Below are 22,327 nucleotides of genomic sequence, written 5' to 3' on the forward strand. Positions count from 1 at the left end.
GGTGTGGGGTGGTGGTGTTTTGGTCAATCATCATGCGCACTAAACACTGGGCAGCCATGTGGTGGCCCGGACTCTCTGGCATGCGTAAAGAGGCCTTGAGACGCAACTGCAGGCGATGACTTGACCAACAGTGGTCCTTAGGAGACAATTGCTGACCCTCGCATCTCTCTTTGATAATGCAGTGAGGAAATCATCAGGAAGATAGAGCCTGGTGATGGCGCTGTCTGCCTCATTGCTTATAGACAGGAGAGAAGGGGGAGAAGGCTACAACAAAGGCACCTGGCTCACCAAAGGGAGCAGCAGAACCCTCAAGACCAAGGGGGGGTCGGGCCTCCTCTGCTCGCAGAGGATCAACTCCAGTCTATAGACTCAGGGTCTATAGACAGCTATCTGCAAATGAGTGAGAACCAGTGTCTCCGACGACTGCGCAGGTTCAAGGAAGCTGGTCATTCACAAATGCCACATTCTGCAGGATTTGGCACCACGGGGACTCCGAGGGCATCCACTGCCAGTGGCAGTGAAAGTGACTGCCGCATTCAATTTCTACAGCAATGGCTCCTTCCAGGCTCACTGACGTTCAGTTTGGGCTCCGCAGGGTCACTCAGTTCCTGACCTCATTACAGCCTTGGTTCAAACATGGACTAAAGAGCTGAACTCCCGAGGTGACGTGAGAGTGACTGTCCTTGACATCAAGGCAGCATTTATGGCATCACGGAGCCCTGGCAAAACAGGAGTCAATGGGAATCAGGGGAAAACTCTGTTGGTTGGAGTCATACCTAGCACAAAGGAAGATGTTTGTGGCTATTGGAGGTCAATCATCTCAGTTCCGAGACATCACTGCAGGTGTTCCTCAGGATGGTGTCCTAGGCTCAACCATCTTCAGCTGCTTCATCAATGCCCTTCCTTCCATCATAAGGTCAGAAGTGGGATGTTCGCTGATGATTGCACAATGTTCAACACCACTTGCAACTCCTCAGATACTGAAGCAGTCCATATCCAAAAGAAGCAAGACCTGGACAAAATCCAGGCTTGAGCCGACAAGTGACAAGTAACATTTATGCCACACAAGTGCATGGCAATGACCATCTCCAACAAGAGAGAATCTAACCATCGCCCCTTGACATTCAATGGCATTATCATCGCTGAATCCTCCACTATCAGCATCTCAAAATAAGTACAAATTGCAAATAGTTGTGACAGCTGCATCAAGTTTCTCTCCGGGATTTGGGCAGCTTGGCATTTACCATCCGCCTGCCATAACAGAAATTGGGGGCTCTTTGCAGGATTTCTGACCGCTACCATCTGGGTTGACAAGGGCAGCAGACATATGGGAGCACCACCACCTGGAAGTTCCCCTCCAAGCCACTCACCATCCTGACTTGGAAATATATCGATGCTCCTTTAGTGTGGCTGGGTCAAAATTATGGAACTCCCTTCCTAACAGCAGTGTGGGTGTACCTTCAGCCACATGGACTGCAGCGTTTCAAGAAGGCAGCTCACCACCACCTTTACAAGGGCAATTAGGTATGGGCAATAAATGCTGGTCTAGCTAGTGATGCCTACATCCCATGAATGAATAAAAAAATCTTCCAGGGACAACACAGGCTGCAGGGCTGGCTCCTTGGGGATGAGGGCTACTTGCAAAGAACATGGCTGATGACACCAATGCGGCAGTCTCAGACTCCTGCTGAGAGGTGTAACGAGGCTCATGCCGCAGCCCAGATCCTGAAAATGAGGTTCCGGTGCCTTGACAGATCTGGTGGAGCACTCCAGGATGCTCCCCAGAGTATGTCACGCATCATCATGACTTGCTACCTGCTACACAACCTGGCGACACAAAGGGGGGTGGGGGCGGACCTGGATGATGAGATGGAAGAATTGCACGTCTCATCCAATAAGGAAGAAGTCAAAGGGGGTGAGGGTAAGGAGGTCCTGAAAGGCGAGGATACAGGCGATGAGGCCATTGCATCGGCCAGACGAGGCAGGCGTGGTCGCGAGGCCCTCATTGCCACAAGATTCCAGGGGGATGCAGTGTGAACAGTCCTGAGATCTTCACATTGCATCTGGGAACATATGACACCTGTCTGGCTGAGGGCATGAAGAGGGTCATGTCATGGAGACGCTGCTGAGATAAAGCGGGCAGATGGACTTTAAGGGCACTTGTTCCTTTGGCAGGCTTCATCACCTGTTCCCTTCAGCATTACACCTTCACCTGTCAGCAATGCTGATGAGATGGGGGGCAGCCCTACTTCTAAGGTGCTGAGAGGACACAGAAAACATCACGGAGCTCTGTGATGCTTGGGTACAAGATTCTAGCAGCAAATAAAAGCCACATCGAGGTGCAGGCATCACTGATCTAGAGAGTGACTTTGAAACCGGACAATCACTATGCTCAGAAGTTTACACACTGCGCAGGGGAGAGGCCCTGGACTGTGACACTTGCCTTCATTTTATGCAGGAACCAAGATTTCACATCTGATTGACACAAACACTGCTCATCATAACACGGAGCCATAGTCAAGGAGATATTCTTGGGAGTGTATTTACAATGGTCAACATTACGTACAAGTGATTAACACCCGTGCCCATGTTGTGCAACTACATCTTCTTGACCTTTCTAACCCTGCCGCTATGTCTTGGTCCATCCCCAACATCCACAGCGGTGGTGGAGGCGGCCTGCTGACCGCTACACCCTGTTGTCTGTGATGACCTTGGTGGGCGTCCTTTGGAGGGTTGAGACCTGGAGAGCGCCCACCTGCTTTTGGGGTCTTGCTGTGTGGCAGTGCCGCTCTCCTCTGCCTGCGAAGCTAGAGCTGTGAGGAAGAGGGGATTCAGATGGTCCAGACATACTGCAGTCGCCTGGATGAATGGCCCTGGACTGTGCACCTGCTGATCCTCCTCATTATGGGTTCCTGAGGTCTCCTGGCTGACTCCTTAAGGGGCAACTGGAATGAGCTCGAGATGCCCGACACCACCTCTCGCGTTGACGCTGATGGATGTCAGCAAGTGCCTCAGCAATGGAGTGCAGCTCCTGCAGTAGTGCAGAACCAACGTCCGGTGGCCACAACCTTGCCAGTGTTGACCTCGGTGTGTTGGCATGCTGGTGCTATCGCCTCGGCCTGAAGGCATACGGAATCCTTCATCATGCCTTGCAATCTGAGGAATAGAGCAGACATCCCTTCCCAATGTTCCTGAGCTTGTCATTGCAGCCCCAGCAACTGAAATAAGACCGTGTCTAGAGGCTCTTCATCTGAGTCAGAATCGGCAAATTCCTGACCTCCAGTACTCCTCCAAGTGCCGGCACCCTGGGATGTCCCTGCCTCCATCTGCTACAGGTCAGACAGTGTGATGGCCCAACCAGATTGTGACCCCGAGGCTACTCTAGAACTAGGTCCCACCGAGGTGTGTGTCCGCGCTGGTGGAGGGTATGGATGAGCGCTGTGATGGGACTTCAATCTTGGTGCCTGCAGATTCCTCTTCCATGGTGTCCTCAGGGCTGGAGTCGAAGATCTGGCTCGTAGACCCCCTCGGCTGCTTCCCATATTGCCTGCGAAAGAAAGGAGAAATAGTTAGTGTATGGCAGGGGCCTGTGAAACAGGAGACATTATTCACAGCATGGTCGTCTGATGGATGTTGCAGTGCTGGGTCCTCACTTGGTCAAGCATGGCTGACCTCACCGTCAGCACATGAATGGTCCATATCCTTGACAGCCAGCTGATCTGCTCTATTTTCAAAGTCTGTCAAGGCCTTGATGTCAGGCATTTCCCCACCAGCCTGGGACCTCTTCCTTTTGTTGTGTGCCAGCTTGTCCTGCATGAAGACAGATGGAGAGAGTTTAAGCAGGGCGTCTGCCAGGCCAGATGAGAAGGATGCCTGGCATGTGTGGGTGCTGAGTAGTGCCATGGATGGGGTGAAGACAGGATCTGCAGGGCAGATGAAGGTGTTTGTGAGAAAGAGAAAGTGGTGATGACCCTTGAGCTGGCAGTGAGTGAGATCCCTGTGGACGTGTGATGGGTTTGAGAGTGTGAGAGTTGAGGGTGATGAGAAGAGTGACTTACTTTGGTGGAACAAAGGAGATCATTCATCCTCGCTCAGCACTGGGTGGCTGTCCTCTTTTGGAGTGCATTGGCGCTGACCACCGCTGCCTCCCATGCTGGATCGGTGGCCTTGTTTGATCTTCCTTCAGAACAGGGGTAGAAGACATCACGGCAGGCCTCCACTGTGTCCAGTAGGTGCTCGAAGGAGGCATTGCTAAATTTGGGGACAGCATGTTTCCTAGCGTTGGCAGAGACCGGGGTTTGAATCCCACCACAGCAGACGGTGAAATTTGAGTTCAATAAAAATCTGTAATTAAATGTCTAACGATGACCACGAACCATATGGTTCACTAATGTCCTTTAGGGAAGGAAATCTGCCATCCTTACCTGGTCTGACCTACATGTGACTCCAGACCACATCCCATGAACTAATAAAAGAAAAACCACAGGAAATATTTCACAAGTTTTATACAGGGTTGTCACAGAACAGATTCCCTAAAAACTATTAATCACTGGTGGCTCAAGTGGGAAGTAATGGTAACATCTGACAGCCTCCTTTAGTGTTTCAGACTAAGTAATAATAAAAGTGATACTCACTTTCATTTTGTAGGACATGACAAACTGTGTACCAAAATGAGTATCTCAAAATGTAAGACAAAATTCATTTAACAAGCAACAAAACAATCAGTTATTTCACAACAAAGATCATTCGAGAACCTACAGCCCTAGAGTAACATTTTTTTCAGATAGTCACTGGATGGCTTCAACTCTGAGGTTGCGGGTAAATGGCAGTCACTCAATTTTTGAATATTGATTTCACAAGTTGAAACAATATTTTTACATCTACTTATTAACATTAATAATGCCTGGCCATATTTTAATCTTTTCTTTAAAAATATGGAAAATTTTATTTGAGCTGAAACTTTGCAAACAGTTTCAAAAGTTTTAGAACATTCTAGGAAGTTACCATTTAAAATGGCGCGAGAGTTGTAAAAGATGTTCTTGCTTTAAGGGAAGGACATTGTTGAATTCATAATACAGTCTATATAAATTTTGTTGCAGAGCTTACCACTGCATTTAAGACATAATGAAGCATGCAAGATTGAACATTAACTATTTAGAATACTCTGATAATACTAGCCTTTAATGTCATTCTGTTTTCAAGCAGGCAATCTTGAAGAATCAGTTCATACCTCCTCAATAAGGAATTACATTTCTGGTCAAAAGCCGTGACGCTACTCTCATACCCTGAAGTTACAGATGAACCAGAAGAGTAATCAGAAGAATCAGTTGAACAGAGAAATGGAAACTCTGCATCTAGTGAGAGTGAGTCATAATCCTGAGGCCTGTCCTTCGATTCTGTGTTTGTGCCACATTTAATGTCAACACTTTGACACACATGCAAACAAGCAATCTCAACATTGTCTCTTAAAGGTTTGGGACAGAACTGATTTGTTGCTAAAGTACTAACATGATACTGTTTCAAATGTGGTTCAGTTTGGGGAAGCTGTAAAGTTGAAACAAATCCATTCTGCTGCAGTTCTTTACTGTCAGCATTAATACGACGACAATTTAATGACATTTGTATGAAACTGAAGCTGGAAATGAAGGCATTAGCTGAATTTATTTCTTCATCGATGTCCCAAGGCTGCAGTTTTTGCAAATTTTCACTATCCACTCGTTTATCTGGACTGGTAACAGCTTGTGGCTTGCTTACATCAGTATCCTTGTCCTTTTCACGCTGCGTGAGGCAAGCATCCTGCTTCTGTAGACAGCCTGTTCGCAAATGCTTGGAGCAAGTATTAATTCCAGTGTGACAGGAGCCATTACAACCGTCAGTCCCCTGACAGTTAGAATCAGAACACCGAATGCTTTCTGACATGGTCATAGCTGGCTGAAAAGCTGTAACTACAGGACTTCCAGCAGTTAAGTGATTTGAAACTGTAATTTGCTGTTCTGGAAATAAGGGAAATTTATCTTCCCTTAGATGCTTACGATTATTTAAACAGCATCCCTCCAGTTTATTATTATTAAAAGACAAGTCGGTACAAGTCTTTCTTTCATTTTCGACATGTTGTGATACAAAGTGGACACCGACAAGAGGAGGGTGATGTAACCTTTGTTCAACATCTTTCCTCATGTACCCTGGTCTCTTTGAAAGTTTCTTTTTGCAAGAACTGACTCCAGTCAATATTGAAATACAATGATCTGAAAAAAATAGAAATGAATACAATTTTTAAAAAAAAGTAAATCAGATCCCTAGTTGAATAATTGCTCTCAAGTTTGGTTCTTCAATTAATATTGACCACAAACAAGATAAAGAACACAATCTCTACGGACTGTGGTTTATTTTGATTGGTAGGCAAGTGTTCTAACAATATTTGCACACAAGTACACGTAAATTACAGAAAATAAACCATGTGTCACAGATTGTGTAAATCACAAACATTACTGATACAAGTTATGAACATACAAAATAGCAGAAGTAGGTCATTCGACCCCTTCAGCCTGCTCCACCATTCAATAAGATCATGGCTGATCTGTTTGTGTTTTGAATTCCATATTCCCACCTACCCCTAATAACCTTTGTTTCCCTTGCCTAACAACAATCTATCTACCTCCACCTTACAAATATTCAATGACCCCAACTCCACCGCCTTCTAAAGCAGAGTTACAAAGTCGCATAGCTCTCAAAAAAAATTTCTCCTCATCTCGGTCCTAAAAGGGCAACCCCTAATTTTAAAACGGTGCCCCCGGTTCTGGACTCACTCAGAAGAGGAAACATCCTTTCCACATCTACTTGTCAGTACTATTCAGGATCTTACACTTCAATCAAGTCACCCCTCACTCTTCTAAACTCCAGTGGAAACAAGCCTAGACCGTCCAACCTTTCCTCATAAGACAACCCGCTCATTCCAAGTATCAATCTAGTAATCCTCCTCTCAATCTAGTAATCCTCCTCTGAACCACCTCCAACGCATTTACATCCTTCCTTAAATAAGGAGATTAAAACTGCACACAATGTTCGAGATGTGGTCTCACCAATGCCCTATATAACTGAAGCATAACATCCTTACTTTTAAGTTTAATTCCTCGCACAATAAAGGATAGCATTCCATTAGCCTTCTTAATTACTTGCTGTACCTGCATACTAACTTATTGTGACTCATGCAATAGAACACAAGGATCTCTCTGTACCTCAGAATTTTGCAGCTGTTCTTCATTTAAGTTATATTCTGTATTTTTATTCTTCCTGCCAAAGTGAACAACTTCACATTTTCCCACATTATACTCCATCTGCCAGATTTTTGCCCACTCACTCAACCTATTTATATCCATCTGCAACCTCCTTATGTCCTCTTCACAACATATTTTCCTACCTATCTTTGTGTCATCTGCAAATTTAGCTACCATACTTTCATTCCCCTCATCTAAGTTATTGATATACAATGTAAAAAGTTGAGGCCCCAGCACAGACCTCTGTAGGATTCCATTTGTCATGTCCTGCCAATCAGAAAAAGATCCATTTATGCATACTCTGTTTTCTGCAGCCAGCCAATCTTCTATCCATGCTAATATGTTACCCCCTATACCATAAGCTTTTATTTTCCGCAATAACCTTTAATGGGGCACCTTGTCAAGTTACGTTGATCGCATATAGATTACTTCTGTCCTTCATGTTTAATTTTAATTTTCTTAGGTTTTATAATTCTTGTCTCAAAAAGTGACCTTCACGTGCCATTCTCCCACTTTCACACTTTGTCCCATAGGCATGAAGGGCTTTACTCTGCAACACAGAGTGCCACAGTTCATAAGTGGAAGAATGGCTCCTCATAATTTGCCATTTCAAGATGGCTCCTGGGCTGGCAGTACCCTCAGGAGCTTCCCTACTATGCAATTTGGCTATCCATTACCATCCTTTGCCCTTACTTCCCCAATCACCTCTCTTCTGCTTTTTGAGCTCCCCTAGCACTAATAGTGAGTGCATTTAGGCATAACCACAAGTTCAAGTTGCAAATTTAAAGTTTACTGAGCCCACTGCCCACCCCCTCACTATGCTGATATTTGTTTTCATCAGTGATCATTGGATCTTTTCTCAAATTTGACTTTCACATTTCAAGATTTCCCTGGATCTCAAGACTACACTACTCCACTAGACGACTTAGCTGATGTGACTGATGTTGCATTCAGATGTTTAAATTTGAAGCTAATCTTTCCTAGCCTACAGCTCATCCCACAGTGATGTTGTGCTTGCTGAGCATATGACTATCCTGCTGACTTATCAGCTTTACATTGCTACAGTGTGTAGAAATTTACTCTCTTGGGCCAAAGTCGCTTCTGAATTTGTGACCTCCAATTGCATCATCATTTATCTGACCCACAAACTACTCTATGGAAATACCTACAGAAATGTGTCATCTGATAATCTACCCTTCAACTAGCTTCTGGACTTATTTGCCCTCCATACCTATCTCTGACCTGGACATCAGTTCTTTGATACTCAAAACTGACTCCACCCTACCTCCATGAACTTAATTCCACCATGACACCTCTGACTTTAACTTTGGATTTTTTCTCCTATTGTTTTCACTCTACTTTCCATTTATAACCATGACATATCTATTCTATTCTTATAAAAGCTAAATATTGCAGATTCTGGAAATTTGAAATAAAAAACAGAAAATACTTGGGGCAGAATTTTACGGCCCCATTTCGGCGGGGACGGGGCCGTAAAATGCGGTGGGCTGTTATAAATTCCATTTAATGTCAACGGGACAGTTAAATCCCGCTGTCGGAAAATTCTGCCCTTGAAATATTCAGCAGGTCAGGCAGCATCTGTGGAAAGAGGAACAAAGTTAGCATTTCAAGTCAATAATTTTTCATCAGAACTATCCTTTGGACCTGCTACATAACCAGACAATGTTACTTCAGTTTTCATGTCCAACTGCATGTGCGTTCTGGCTGCTGCTCCAGATCTGAGCCCATCACTTCTATTTCCCTTCACCACCACCGCAGCCAGCCCATTTTCTTTTTTCCTTCATTCCCCCCTGGGTTTCTCTTTCCTATCATGCCTCCTTTCAATTCTCTTCTCTAAGACACTCTGCTCTCACATATCCCTACCCAGCCCTTCAGCGCTATTTAACCTTGCTACTTTTCTGCCGCTAGCCAAGACTTGACTCCCTCTTAGATAAGCCTGCAGCTTCCTTCACTGCTTTTCTTAGCATCCTCCGGAGGGCCTATCAAGATATTCATGCTGCCTCCTTACAAGTAGCAAACTTAACTATCCCATCCTACTCTCTGTTAGGAAGATAAAAGAATTTTCATAATGTTATTGGAATTTATTGTAGAGTAATATTGGGGTATGTGTCTATATAAATACGTGTGCGCGCGCACACGTGCGTGTGAGACTTAATTGAATTACAGGCAGCTGGTCTGAAGGCTTTGATGTATCAGAAGATAAGCTAGGTTTGAAATGGTAAGTAGGTAAACATGGGGGAAGTTTTAGAATGTAAGGTGTAAAGGGAACATTTGCATTTTTAAATAAACCAGACCAATTTGAATTCAAAAGAGGAAGTGGAATGTTATACCTAGCCAGGAGAAGTTAAAAAACAGTGGGCAGAATTTTCTGTTTGTCGGTCGGGCGGAGGCGGCCGATTGCTGCTGGAGAAACGGGCTGCGCCGCCATTTTCCGCGGGCGGGCCAATTAAGGCCGGCCCAGTGGGTAAGCGATTCCCGTGGAGAACAGGAAAATAGTCGCAGGGGCGGGCGGTCTCAGACTGCCGGTTCCAATGGGGAACCGGCAGCCTGTATAAAGAGTGGCCAGGCAGCCGCTTGAGACAGTGCACCATGGCCACTCGTGGAGAGAGTGAGGGAGGACCGATTGGACAGCAGCGTGAGCAGGAGGAGGGGGGGCAGGCTGCAGGAGAGGCCAACAGGGGGCCACTGTGCCCCCCGATTTTCAGATGCATACCTTGCTGTCCTCCTCCAAGAGGTGTCTATCCGTCAGCACGTGCTGTATCCGGAGGATGGGAGGAGGGGGGGCCCCCCCATGTCACCAGCCAGGCGTGGGAGGAGGTGGGTGATGCTGTCAGTGCCCATGACTATGTGCGGCGCACTGGCACCTAGTGCAGAAAAAGATTCAATGATTTGCTGCACTCTGGACGGGTGAGTACCACGTTGGTCTTGGCCATTTGACCCAGAAGAGAGCCTTAGCCTTTGAGCCCCCCCACCATGTCTTACTGTCATTACTGCATAGGGCATTTGGCGCACGCTGGGTGGGCAAATGGGTCCTGACCATGCTTACATCAGCCTTAGTGGTTGAGATGAAGAAGGGTTCTCCCCGCAGCATATGTTGGTGTTTGTGGCATTTGAGTAGTCTGGGGGCAACCTGCAGGGGAGGCCGCTAGACACATACTCAGAACTCCAACACATGTCATATTGATGGTAATGAGGCGGTGCAAGGGGTGCCTCAAGATCTTTTGGCCAAGTGGCATCGGCACCGCACCTAGTTGCGCCTCCTTGCCATGGGCGCTAAGACCCGTGTGCTATTCAAAGTGATGGACGCCGATGTGTCCAAGGTGGCCGTTGGGGGAGGGGGTTGGGACCAGCCGTACTATCTTTTGGGGACTAATCACCAGTAGTGTGGACAGAAGCTGCTGGAGGCCTCAGATGGGCCACTGTGATTGGGGTGCGGCATGCAGAGTACATGAGCGAACAGCCCCAATAAATCCTCTTCTCTGTTTTGCAGGTAAAAAGTCACCACAATGCCTGGGAGCGCCAGAGGACTGGAGGTGGGCGCGCCCTCCTCCAGCGCCTCACAACTGTCGAAGAACAGGCCATGGAGCTGGGCAGGAGGCAGGAGGCCAGGGCGGCCGGGGGCGGCGAGACTGGGGTCCAGCGGCCAGGTATTTGAGGTCCACAGTCTCATCCACTCTGTCTGCCCACCAGCCAAACCACTGATGGTTGCTGCAATCGTTAATGCTGAAACAATGCTCATTCACAGACTGAGACATTCTGACGTGTGGGTCATACAGAAGGGACCCTCGTCCCCTTGAGGATTCGCCTCCACCACCTTACAAAGTCACCTTATCCCATTTGTGACCACTATCACCATGATCTAACATACCATTGGATCACTGCTGCACAGCCAAAGAGTTACTGCATCTTAAGGGGTTTGGAACCTCCAGCACCCTTTCAGCCAGTGCGCCCCACATTACTTTGTCCAAAAAGTCCTCAGCACCTCAGCTGTGAACCTCATGGCACTCAACTTAGATAAATGCCACCACGTTACTCATCCCTGTGCCAAGGGAAAATGTTGCCTTTTGCCCACCTGGTCTATGCCCCTCCTAACGGAATGAAGGCCAATAATGTGACCTTTCAATCTCCTGTGATCCACGGCAAATGTCGCAACTATTTGTGATGTTTCCTCAGCCCCGCAACTATCCAGGCCAGAATGCATCCAGGTCAGGTACCACTGCACTCTCCCCACTCCTATGGTACATAACATGCCCTGTGGCATTCCTGAGGCTACCTGACCAGCCTGTCTGCATGTGTGTTTAATGGTTGGGGCTCCTCTTGACTCTTTCGCACCTCACCAATGTTCGTCTCCTTAGGGTCTTGAAGGGTGAGCGACTTATGTGGCTGTCGGGGGGGAAGGGATAAAAGGTTGAACTGAATGTACGCTAACTGATGCAGTGTCCTTGTTGTTAATTTCAGCATCACCACTAAAGCGAGCCGCACCTCGACACCGCAGCCCCCCCTCCACACCTGAGGGCCATGTGCAACTTGCAGCACATCATTTCAGCCAGGCACCAGCGCAGACACACACTCCTCGGTGGAGACTTTATGTCAGCTAATGTCCTGGGTCACAGTGGAGAGGGCACATCACAATCGCTGAAGGCAGGGGCAGAGAGTGCCGATGGCACCAGCAGCCAGAGGGCTGCAAGGGACGAGGCACATGCTGAGTCCGGCACTGATGACGTGCCTCTGGAGTTGGCCCCAATACAGCATCTGCAGGACAGGCGGCAGGAAGTGAGTTTGCATCTGGCATGGTTGCATGAGGGAATGCTTCAGTTGGTCTCTGCAACGGAGGAGTCCAGGCAGAGTGAAGGTTTGACCCTCAGGGCAGAGTTTCAGGCTTCCTCCAATGAAAGATTGGCAACTCTCAGAGAGGGGCTTCAATTGAATGGAACACTTTATGATTGGGATACGCTCTGACCTGCAAGCCCTCATAGCGGTACTGGCCATGGGTGGTCATTCCCAATGTGGGAGATGTGGGCACCAAGCGTCGGCGCTCGGTGCCCATGCATCTGCGGTGAGCAGGGAAGTCGAAAGGGACCTCACGTCAGTGCAGCAGCTGCCTGTCGTCACTGCGAGCTCCTCTCAGGGCGCTCCGGATGAGGGCAGCAGCTCCTCCACCCCTCTGCCAGTCAACGTGTCTTCCGTTGAGGCTGTGACAACTGGGGAGGTGCCAGGTCAGGAACTGGCCAGTCCCTCCCAGGCGGAGCCATCACAGGCTACACAGGCCAGAGGACGCCTGCCAAGGTCATCAAGGCCAATAGGACAGCAGAGTCAGCAGGCTGTCTCTCAAGCCACTCTGAGCAATGGGGCGGCACCTAGACGTAGCACCCGAAAACGTAAGCATAAGGCATCTTAGCCAACCATCCAGCCAAACCGGAGCACTGAAGAGCCCCGGCACCTGGGACTGTCTGAGGATGTAGACGTCGTGGGAGCTGCCTGGGTACCTTGCACAGACTTGTAAAATCTGCATCCTGTGATCACACACTATCTGCACGTTCATGGAGTGGAAGGCCTTCCTGTTGACAAAGGCACCGGGCTCACCTGCTGGCACATTGGTGGCCACGTGTGCAATCTATAGCACCCTGGACGCAGGGGAAGCGGTGTACTGTCACTGGTGATTTTGTGTTGCCCTTAGAATGGGGACCCAAATTTTTCTTATTGCAATGGAGTGTTGTTTGCTTTTCCTTTGGACAGAATAAAGTCCACCTTTGTTACCATGGCTGAGGGTCTTTTGTTTGTGGAGCATTTTTCTTTTTCACATATTTATCATGAGTGTTTGAGTGGACATTGTTGTTTCTGTAATAAGCCCTTAGCTGCAGCTGAACAGGTGGAAGATGTGGCACCTAAGTGCCACGTGTGGAAGTGCCAGGCAATGCTGTTCCTGCTGATCCGTGTGTGGGGAGATAGCTGAAGGTTCTTTGGATTAAATTGTCCCAGGTGTCCCTGCCTCCTTGGTGTAATTGCGGGTCGTCGTTCTGCCCCTCATCATCGCCCTGTGCTTCCTCATCCGCTGAGGCACTGCTGGATTCATCATGTGCAGACTCATCCAGGGCGTCAAGGTCTTCATCGTCAACTGCATCCTCCCTTTCCAGCGCAAGATAGTGGTAGTCTGCTGCGCCCTGCACAATCAGAGAGACGCGATCTGGGGGGTACTGGAGTGCGTCCCCTGAGCAGTCCACGCAACGGAAGCGCATCTTGAGAAGACCGATGGCTCTCTCCACCACAGCCCTTGTGGTGCCCTGGCTCCTACTGTACAGCTGCTCAGCTTCTGTTCTTGGACGGCATCATGAGCCATCTTCGCAGGGGATAGCCCTTGTCACCCAGCAGCCAACCATCCAGCCAAACCGGAGCACTGAAGAGCCCCGGCACCTGGGACTGTCTGAGGATGTAGACGTCGTGGGAGCTGCCTGGGTACCTTGCACAGACTTGTAAAATCTGCATCCTGTGATCACACACTATCTGCACGTTCATGGAGTGGAAGGCCTTCCTGTTGACAAAGGCACCGGGCTCACCTGCTGGCACATTGGTGGCCACGTGTGCAATCTATAGCACCCTGGACGCAGGGGAAGCCAGCAATGGCCACGAAGCCTCTGGTTCACTGTGCCTGACTTGCCTGGTCGCAGCGCAAGTGGATGAAGGTGGATACCTGTCTGAACAGAGCCTCTGTAACCTGCTTGACACAAGTGTGGACAGCTGATTGGGAGACACCGCAAAGATTACTCACCGAGCCCTGGATGGAGCCAAAGGCATAGAAGTGGAGGGCAACTGTGAGTTTCAGAGCCGCTGGCATGGGGTGTCCACCCACACAGTTAGGGGAGATCTCAGGGCCAATCATCTGACAGGTATTGTTGACTGTCTCCCTTGAGAGTCAGAGCCTCCTTCGGCACTGCACCTCAGTCATACTGAGGTAGCTGCTTCGCCGCCTGTATACCCTGGCCGCAGGATAGTTGGGTCTTCTGCGGCCCCTTGCACAACCTCTTGGCCCTGCGCCCCTTGTGCCTGCGCCTGGCCTCCCAAAGGTGGCTCCCCTGGAGGCTGATTGTCCAGTTCTGGCCGCCTCCTTATTCTATCCCTCCCTTCCTTCTCAGGGGAGCTGCCTCCAGTGGAGAGGTCAGAATCCATACCCCCAGGCTAAATGGAGGCCTCCAGAAAGCCGCAGGCCCGAGAAAGATTACTGTCTGCAGACTGGTTTCAAAGTACACAAGAAGCTCTTGGAAATTGATGAGAACTGCTAACAATCAAACAGGCAACTTTAAAACACTTTCTGTAATTAAAACTTCGTGTAAAACATGAACAACCCCTCTGAGTTCACATATCCCGATATTGCATGAGTTTTCTTAAAAAATCTCCTACCCGCCTGCCCATTGGGCCCATGCTCCGACCCGAAGTTCGCACGGGCCTTTCAAAATCCAGGACAATTGGCAAGTTAAGGGCCTTAATGAGGCCTTCAATTAATGGCAGGCTGCTGAGCGTGCCTGCCAACCGAAACATTGTGATGCCGCGCGCTGACGTCGGCACGCTCGCACGACATTTTAAGTGATGACGTGTGGGCTCCGCCACCCACACGTCAGCCGAAAAATTCTGGCCAGTGTGTTTATTTTTCCCAAAGATTACTGGTAAAATTAGTACTATGATAGATTTTATTATTAGAAAGGTAAAGTCCAAAGACATAGTGAAACAATGGGAATTTGCATTCAGAGGGGAAAATATGTATAAAGAAAAGAAGGCTGTGTGTAAGGGCAGGAATTCTAAGATTGAACACAAGTGTGAAAAGCCTCAAGCTGCTGTCTACAAGGAATTGAAGCTGAGAAAAACTCAGTTTGAATTTGACTGTTCAGGGTATTGTGTTACTCTGCCTGGGTCTTTTAAAATCTGTGTCTCACTGTTGCCATAATGGAGGTGTAACTGGGGTTTAGATTAACTAGGGGATTTAGAAGTTATCAGCAGTAATTTGTAGATCTGTGTATATGCTTAAAATCATTTCTTCTATTAATAAAGGTTTAATTTAGTTTTATAAGAAACTTATAAGACTTAGTGGCCTTCTTTTTACTGAATTCAAAGCCAGCACCTGGAAATAAGTATAAATTGCAAATAGTTGTGGCAGCTGCTTCAAGTTTCATTCTGGGATTTGGGCAGCTTGGCATTTACCATCCGCCTGCCATAACAGAAATTGGGGACTCTTTGCATGATATATTTGAGGTTCCTTGATTGGTTTGGGGTTAGTGAATCTTAAGATTGTGAGTATGAGAGGCACTTTTGATTCAGGAATTGGTGTGAGGTTTTTTATTGAAGTGGTGACACTGCAATATGGCTCTGGCAGTTGGTAAGACTTGTCAAGTTAAGACAAGTTATAGCTTTGCCTGGTTTACAAAAGGTAACTAAAGTTAAGTTAATGGAATTGGCGGATAAGTTACAATTGGGATCACCTGCAGCAACAAAGAAAGCAGACATAATTGAAGGTATAGCACAGCATTTAAAGTTGGAAGTATTACCTGACACTAGTGAGTCACAGCTGGAGATAGTGTGACTTCAGTTAGAAATAAAGAAGCTTGAACTTGAAAAAACAGAAGAAATGAAAAAATTGGAAGAGGCAGCAGAAAAAGAAAGGGCAGGAAAAGAGAAAGGGCAGGAAAGGGAAAAGGACATTTCAAAGGGAGCAAGCGGAAAGGCAGGAGAAAGAAAGAAAACTAGAACTGGAATTCCAGGCAAGAGAGAAGGATAAGGAAAGAGAGGCAAGGAAAAGAGAGAATGAACGAGAAAGGGAATACCAGTTTAAAAGGCTGGAAGTTAAAAAGAGATCTCAAATTCTGAGGAAAGTTTTGATGATGAAAAAATCTTTAACTTAAAACCCAGTGGGGAGATGTTTAGATTTGTACCAGCTCTTCCAAAGTTGGAGGAAAGGGATGTTGAAGTATACTTTATTTCATTTGAAAGGATAGCTAAACAGATGAAATGGCCACAGGGAAACTGGACATTGTTGTTACAATCTAGGTTGGTGGCTGGAGCACATGAGGTTTATGCTTCACTGTCAGAAGAAATGTCAGTAAACTATGTGGTAAAAAAGGCTATGGAGAGTGCTTATGAGTTAGTTCCTGAGGCATACAGGCAGAAATTTAGGAATATCAGAAAACAGCCTAGGCAAACTTATATTGAGTTTGAGGGAGTAAAACAAAGTAATTTTGACCAGTGGATATGGGTATTAAAGATGGAGATGGCATACGCAGCTCTTAGGGAGGTAATACTTTTGGAAGAATTTAAAGATTCTCTTCCTTCAGTAGTGAGAACTCATGTGGAGGAACAGATGGTTCAAACGGGAAGACAAGCAACAGAGATAGCTTATGATTATGAGTTACTTCACAGATCTAAACCTTTTTCTCATCACCCTTTTAAATCAGAGAAGGATAGAAAGCGGGAAGGTGAAAGGAAGGTGGGTAGTCAGGGAAGAGGAGTAGATGGAAATTACCAGGGAGATTTTTTCTCAAAATAAAAAGGAAGTTGCTGAAGGTAGAAGTGACACTCAAAAATTGAGGTGTGTTCATTGTAATAAAGTTGGACACACGAAGTCAGTGTGTTAGAAATCGCAGGGAAAATCTGTTGGAATTTTGGGGTGTAGAAAAGTACTGGAAGTAAAAGTACCGTGGGTTCTGAGGTTCAGGTACAGGAAAAACCAGTGGTTTATGTACAGTTAAAACAGGACGAATCAGTGATAAGTAAAGAAGTGGGAATGTGTTCACAATTTATCCAAGAGAATTCTGAGGAGCAGGTTGCAGAAATGTTTTAAGATTCGTGTGTGAAGCGAAAGTTTTTCCATGTGTACAAGATGGAGTAGGTAAGTATGTTAAAATTTTAAGACACATAGGGGCTAGTCAATCCTTAATGTTGAGGGATAGTGACATTTGTTATTCAGAGGAAGTATTGCAGGGACAGGTGATAACAGGTGGAGTTCATGGAGATGCCAAACCTATTCCATTGTGGAAGGTAAATTTGAAGAGTAAGTGGAAAACAGGTGAGGCGATTGTTGGAGTAGTGGAAAAATTGACTATTGCAGAGGCTTAATTTATTTTGGGAAATGATATAGCTAGATCACAGATGTATGTGATGCATATGGTAGTTCAGAAGCCTGTAGAAGTGTTTTCAACAGAAGAAGTGTCGCAGAGAGAGCATCTTAGATTGTTCCCAAATTGTGTGATAACAAGATCACAGACTCATAGGTTGAAACAAGAAGAACTGGAAGTTCAATGGCAGTGAGATGGTGTGGAAGTCCAATTAGCTGGGCACTGTGTTTGATAAGGTTGTTCAGGAAGAAATACTGGAAGACAATGCAACTAAGGTGTTAACTCAAGGCAGTTGGTAGATTTACAGAAAAAAGATTCACAAATACAACAGTTATACCAGACAGCTTACTCAGAAACAGAGACAAAATGTATCCCAGAATGTTAAGGGTAATGTTTTAATGAGAAAATGTAGGCCTTATTATGCTTCAGCAAATGAAAGCTGGAGGGAGGTGCATCAGATTGTAATACCATTTGGATATAGAAATGAGATTCTGAAGATAGCTCATGAAATTCCAATGAGGGGACATTTAGGAATTACAAAAGCACGGGCGAAAATACAAAAACATTTTTATTGGCCTGGATTGCATAGTGTTGTAGTCAAATTCTGTAGAACATGTCACACATGTCAGCTGATAAGGAAACCACAAGCAGTGATTCAGCCTTTAATTCCCATTCCAGCATTTGAAGAACCTTTTAATAGGGTCATGATTGATTGTGTAGGACCCTTCCCTAAGACTCAAAGGGGAAATCAGTACTTATTGACAATAATGGATGTGTCTACCAGGTTTCCTGAAACAATACCTTTGAGAAATATTACAACAAAGAAAATTGGTAAAGAAATACAAGCAGATCAGGGTTCAAATTTCATGTCACAGCGGTTTAACGGAGTAATGAAGAGTTTGGGAATAAAATAGTTGAAGTCAACAGCTTACCATCCTGAGTCACGAGGGGCTTTGGAAAGATGGCATCAAACTTTAAAAACTATGGCCGGGATTTTCCGGCCCCATCGCGGGCGGGACTGGAAGATCCCGGAGGTGGGCAGGTATGGAAAATCCCGCCTGATGATAAGGGCATACAGTCAGGATTATCCACAGGATTGAGATGGGGGAATTCAATTCTTGTTATTTGCTATGAGTAGTGCTCCTAATGCACCGACTGCTTTTAGTCCTTTTGAACTAGTTTACGGTCATGAGGTGAGGGGACCACTGAAATTGATTCATGAGAAATCGGTGGGTCAAAATTCAGAAACTACTCTCAGGATCTAACTTCTATATCCAAATGGTATAACATACTGATGTACTTCCCTCCACTTTCATCTGCTGAAACATAATACGGCCGCCACTTTCTCATTAACACATTGCCCGTAAGGTAATAACATCTGGAATACATTCTGCCTCTGTTTCCGAGTAAGCTGTTTGATATAACTATCTTATTTGTGTATCCTTTTTCTGTAACTCTATGAACTTCCTTGAGCTAAATACCTCACCTGCATTATCCTGCATTCTTTCTTGTGAACAATCTTACCAAAAACAGATCATTCCCTCCGGGACACCCTGGTCCACTCCTCCATCACCCCCTACACCTCAACCCCCTCCTACGGCACCTTCCCATTCAACCGCAGAAGGTGCAACACCTGCCCCTTTACTGCCCCTCTCCTCACCGTCCAAGGGCCCAAACACTCCTTTCAAGTGAAACAGCATTTCACTTGCACTTCCCTCAATTTAGTCTACTGCATTCGCTGCTCCCAATGCGGTTTCCTCTACATTGGAGAGACCAAACGCAGACTGGGTGACCGCTTTGCGGAACACCTTTGGTCTGTCCGCAAGCATTACCCAGACCTCCCTGTCACTTGTCATTTCAACACTCCACCCTGTTCTCATGCCCACATGTCCATCCTTGGCCTGCTGCAATGTTCCAGTGAAACTCAATGCAAACTGGAGGAACAGCACCTCAGCTTCTGACTGGGCACTTCACAGCCTTCCGGACTGAATATTGAGTTCAACAATTTTAGATCTTGAACTCTCTCCTCCATCCCCAGCCCCTCTCCGATCCCTGTTTTTTCCAATAATATAGATTTTTCTTTTCCCACCTATTTCCATTATTTTTTAAATGTATTTCCATCCATTGTTTTATCTCTACCTTTTAGCCTATTTCGATCCCTTCCCCCCACCCCACCCCCACCAGGGCTATCTGTACCTTGCTCGTCCTGCTTTCTACCCTTCACCACCTTCAACACCTCTTTGACCTTTTGTCTATCTTCAGTTATCAATGGTCCTTTATCCAGCTCTACGTGTCCCACACCCCACCCCGCCCCCCGCCCCCCACCCCCCCACCCTTAAACCAGCTTAATTTCACCTCTTTTCTATTTTTCCTTAGTTCTGTTGAAGAGTCATACGGACTCGAAACATTAACTGTGTTCCTCTCCGCAGATGCTGTCAGACCTGCTGAGTTTTTCCAGGTATTTTTATTATCAAAAACAGTGTCATATAATTGGACTTGAACACCTTCTCCTTACCTTTCAACTTCCTGTTCTTCTTGTTTCAACCTGTGAACCTATGATCTTGTTATCACACAATCTGGAAACAATCCAGGATGCCCTTTCTGCAACACTTCTGTTGAAAACACCTCTACAGGCTGCTCAACTACCATAGGCATCACTCACATCTGTGACCCAGCTGTATTACCTGAAATAAATTGAACCCCTGCAATGGGCAATTTTTCCAGTACTCCAACACTCATCTCACCTGTTTTCCACTTACTCTTTAAATTTACCTTCCACAATGCATCTCCCTGAAACCCACCTGCTCTTGCAATACTCCCTCTGAACAACAACTATCACTATCTCACAACATTAAGGATTGACTAACCCCTGTGTCTCTTAAAATTTTAATATCTTTATCTGCTCTACCCTGTACACATGAAAAGACTTCCCCTTCCCGTACAAAATCTTTAAATATTTCTGCAACCTGCTCCTCAGAACACCGTTGGGCAAGTTGTGAACACATTCCCACTTCTTTACCTATCACTGATTCTTCCTGTTTCATCTGTACACAAACCACTGGGTTTTCCTGTGCCTGAACCTCAGGACCCACAGTACTTCTACTTCCAGAACTTTTCTACATCCCAATAATTCCAACAGATTTTCCCTGTAATTTCCAATGCACTGACTTTGTGAGACCAACTTTATTATAATGAAAACACCTCAATTTTTAAGTGTCACTTCTACCCTCAGAACCATCCTTTTTATTCTGAGAAAAAACTTCCAGGGAATTTCCACCTACTTCTCTTCCCTGACTACCCACCTTCCTTTCACCTTCCCACTTTCTATTCTTTTCTAATTTAAAGGGTGACAGAAAAAAGGTTTAGATCTGTGAACGAACTCAATCATCAGCTATCTCTGCTGCTTGTCTTACCGTTTTAACCGTCTGTTCCTCCACTTGAGTTCTCACTATCGAAGGAATTGAATCTTTAAATTCTTTCAAAAGAATTACTTCCCTAAGAGCTGCATATGTTGTCTCTATCTTTAATGCACATATCCACCAATCAAAATTACTTTATTTTACTCTCTCAAACTCAGTATAAGTTTGCCCAGGCTGGTTTCTCATATTCCTAAATTTCTGCTTGTATGCCTCAGGAGCCATAGAACCATAGAAAAATTACAGCATAGGAGGCCATTCGGTCCATCTTGTCCATGCCAGCCCGAGGACACCCAGGTGCCCTTTCTCATCCCACCTTCCTGCACCCGGCCCATAGCCCTGCAGCTTACAGCACTTAAGGTGCAGATCCAGGTACTTTTTAAAAGAGTTTAGAGTTTCTGCCTCTACCACCAACTTGGGCAGCAAATTCCAGACACCCACTACCCTCTGTGTAAAAAAAAAAGTTCTTCCTCATGTCCCCCCTACACCTTCTGACACTTATCTTGAATCTATGTCCCCTGGTTCTAGAATTCTCCACCAAGGGAAACAATTTTATCCTGTCCACTCTATCCATTCCCCTCATAATTTTGTACACCTCAATCAAGTCAGCTCTCAGCCTTCTTTGTTCTAAGGAAAATAACCCCAACCTATCCAATCTCTCCTCATAGCTACACTTTCCTAACCCTGGCGACATTCTTGTAAACCTCCTCTGCACTCTCTCCAGAGCTTCCTGTAATGTGGTGACCAGAACTGCACACAATACTCCAGTTATGGCCTCACCAGTGTTTGTTTTATACAATTCCAACATTATATCCTTACTTTTATATTCTATACCTCTGCCAATGAAAGAGAGCATTCCATATGTCTTCTTTACAACCTTGTCTACTTGAACTGCTGCCTTCAGGGACCTGTGTACTTGTACACCAAGATCTCTCACTTCATCTTCCCCTCTTACTATATTCCCATTTATTGTGTAATCCCTGTAACTGTTTGACCTCCCTAAATGTATGACCTCACACTTCTCTATGTTAAAATCCATCTGCCATTTTACCGCCCACTCCACCAACCCATCTATATCGTTTTGGAGATTATGGCTATCCTCTACACTATCCATTACTCGGCCAATCTTTGTGTCATCTGCAAATTTCCCAATTGTGCCTCCCACATTCACGTCCAAATCGTTAATATATAACACAAACAGCAAGGGTCCCAAAACCGAGCCCTGTGGAGCACCACTTGAGACAACTTTCCATTCGCAAGGGCATCCATCGACCATTACCCTTGTTTCCTGTTACAAAGCCAACCTTTTATCCAGTTTGCCACATTACCCTGAATCCCATGGGCTTTTACTTTCCTGACCAATCTGCCATGTGGGACCTTGTCAAATGCCTTGCTAAAATCCATGTACACAACATCCACTGCACTACCTTCATCAACCCTTCTTGTCACTTCCTCAAAGAATTTTGTGAGGCAAAACCTTCCTTTAACAAACCCATGCTGACCATCCCTGACTAGCCCA

At 46.1% G+C, this 22,327-nt stretch overlaps 1 protein-coding gene across 2 annotated transcripts in view; it reads right to left on the bottom strand.

Moving 5' to 3' along the window:
- The window catches only part of disc1 (DISC1 scaffold protein), a 186,870-nt gene that overhangs the window by 144,201 nt on the left and 20,342 nt on the right, over nt 1–22,327 (bottom strand). For both annotated transcript variants that reach the window (XR_013576609.1, XM_078541966.1), the window contains one exon: nt 5,179–6,245. Coding sequence is in view for 1 of the 2 variants with exons in the window: in XM_078541966.1 (XP_078398092.1) it covers nt 5,179–6,245 (1,067 nt within the window). In the remaining variant the exon portion in view is untranslated. The remainder of the gene's footprint in view (nt 1–5,178; nt 6,246–22,327) is intronic.

The sequence above is a fragment of the Cetorhinus maximus genome, chromosome 5 (genome assembly GCF_964194155.1).
Source record: "Cetorhinus maximus chromosome 5, sCetMax3.hap1.1, whole genome shotgun sequence".
Taxonomy (NCBI): Eukaryota; Metazoa; Chordata; class Chondrichthyes; order Lamniformes; family Cetorhinidae; genus Cetorhinus; species Cetorhinus maximus.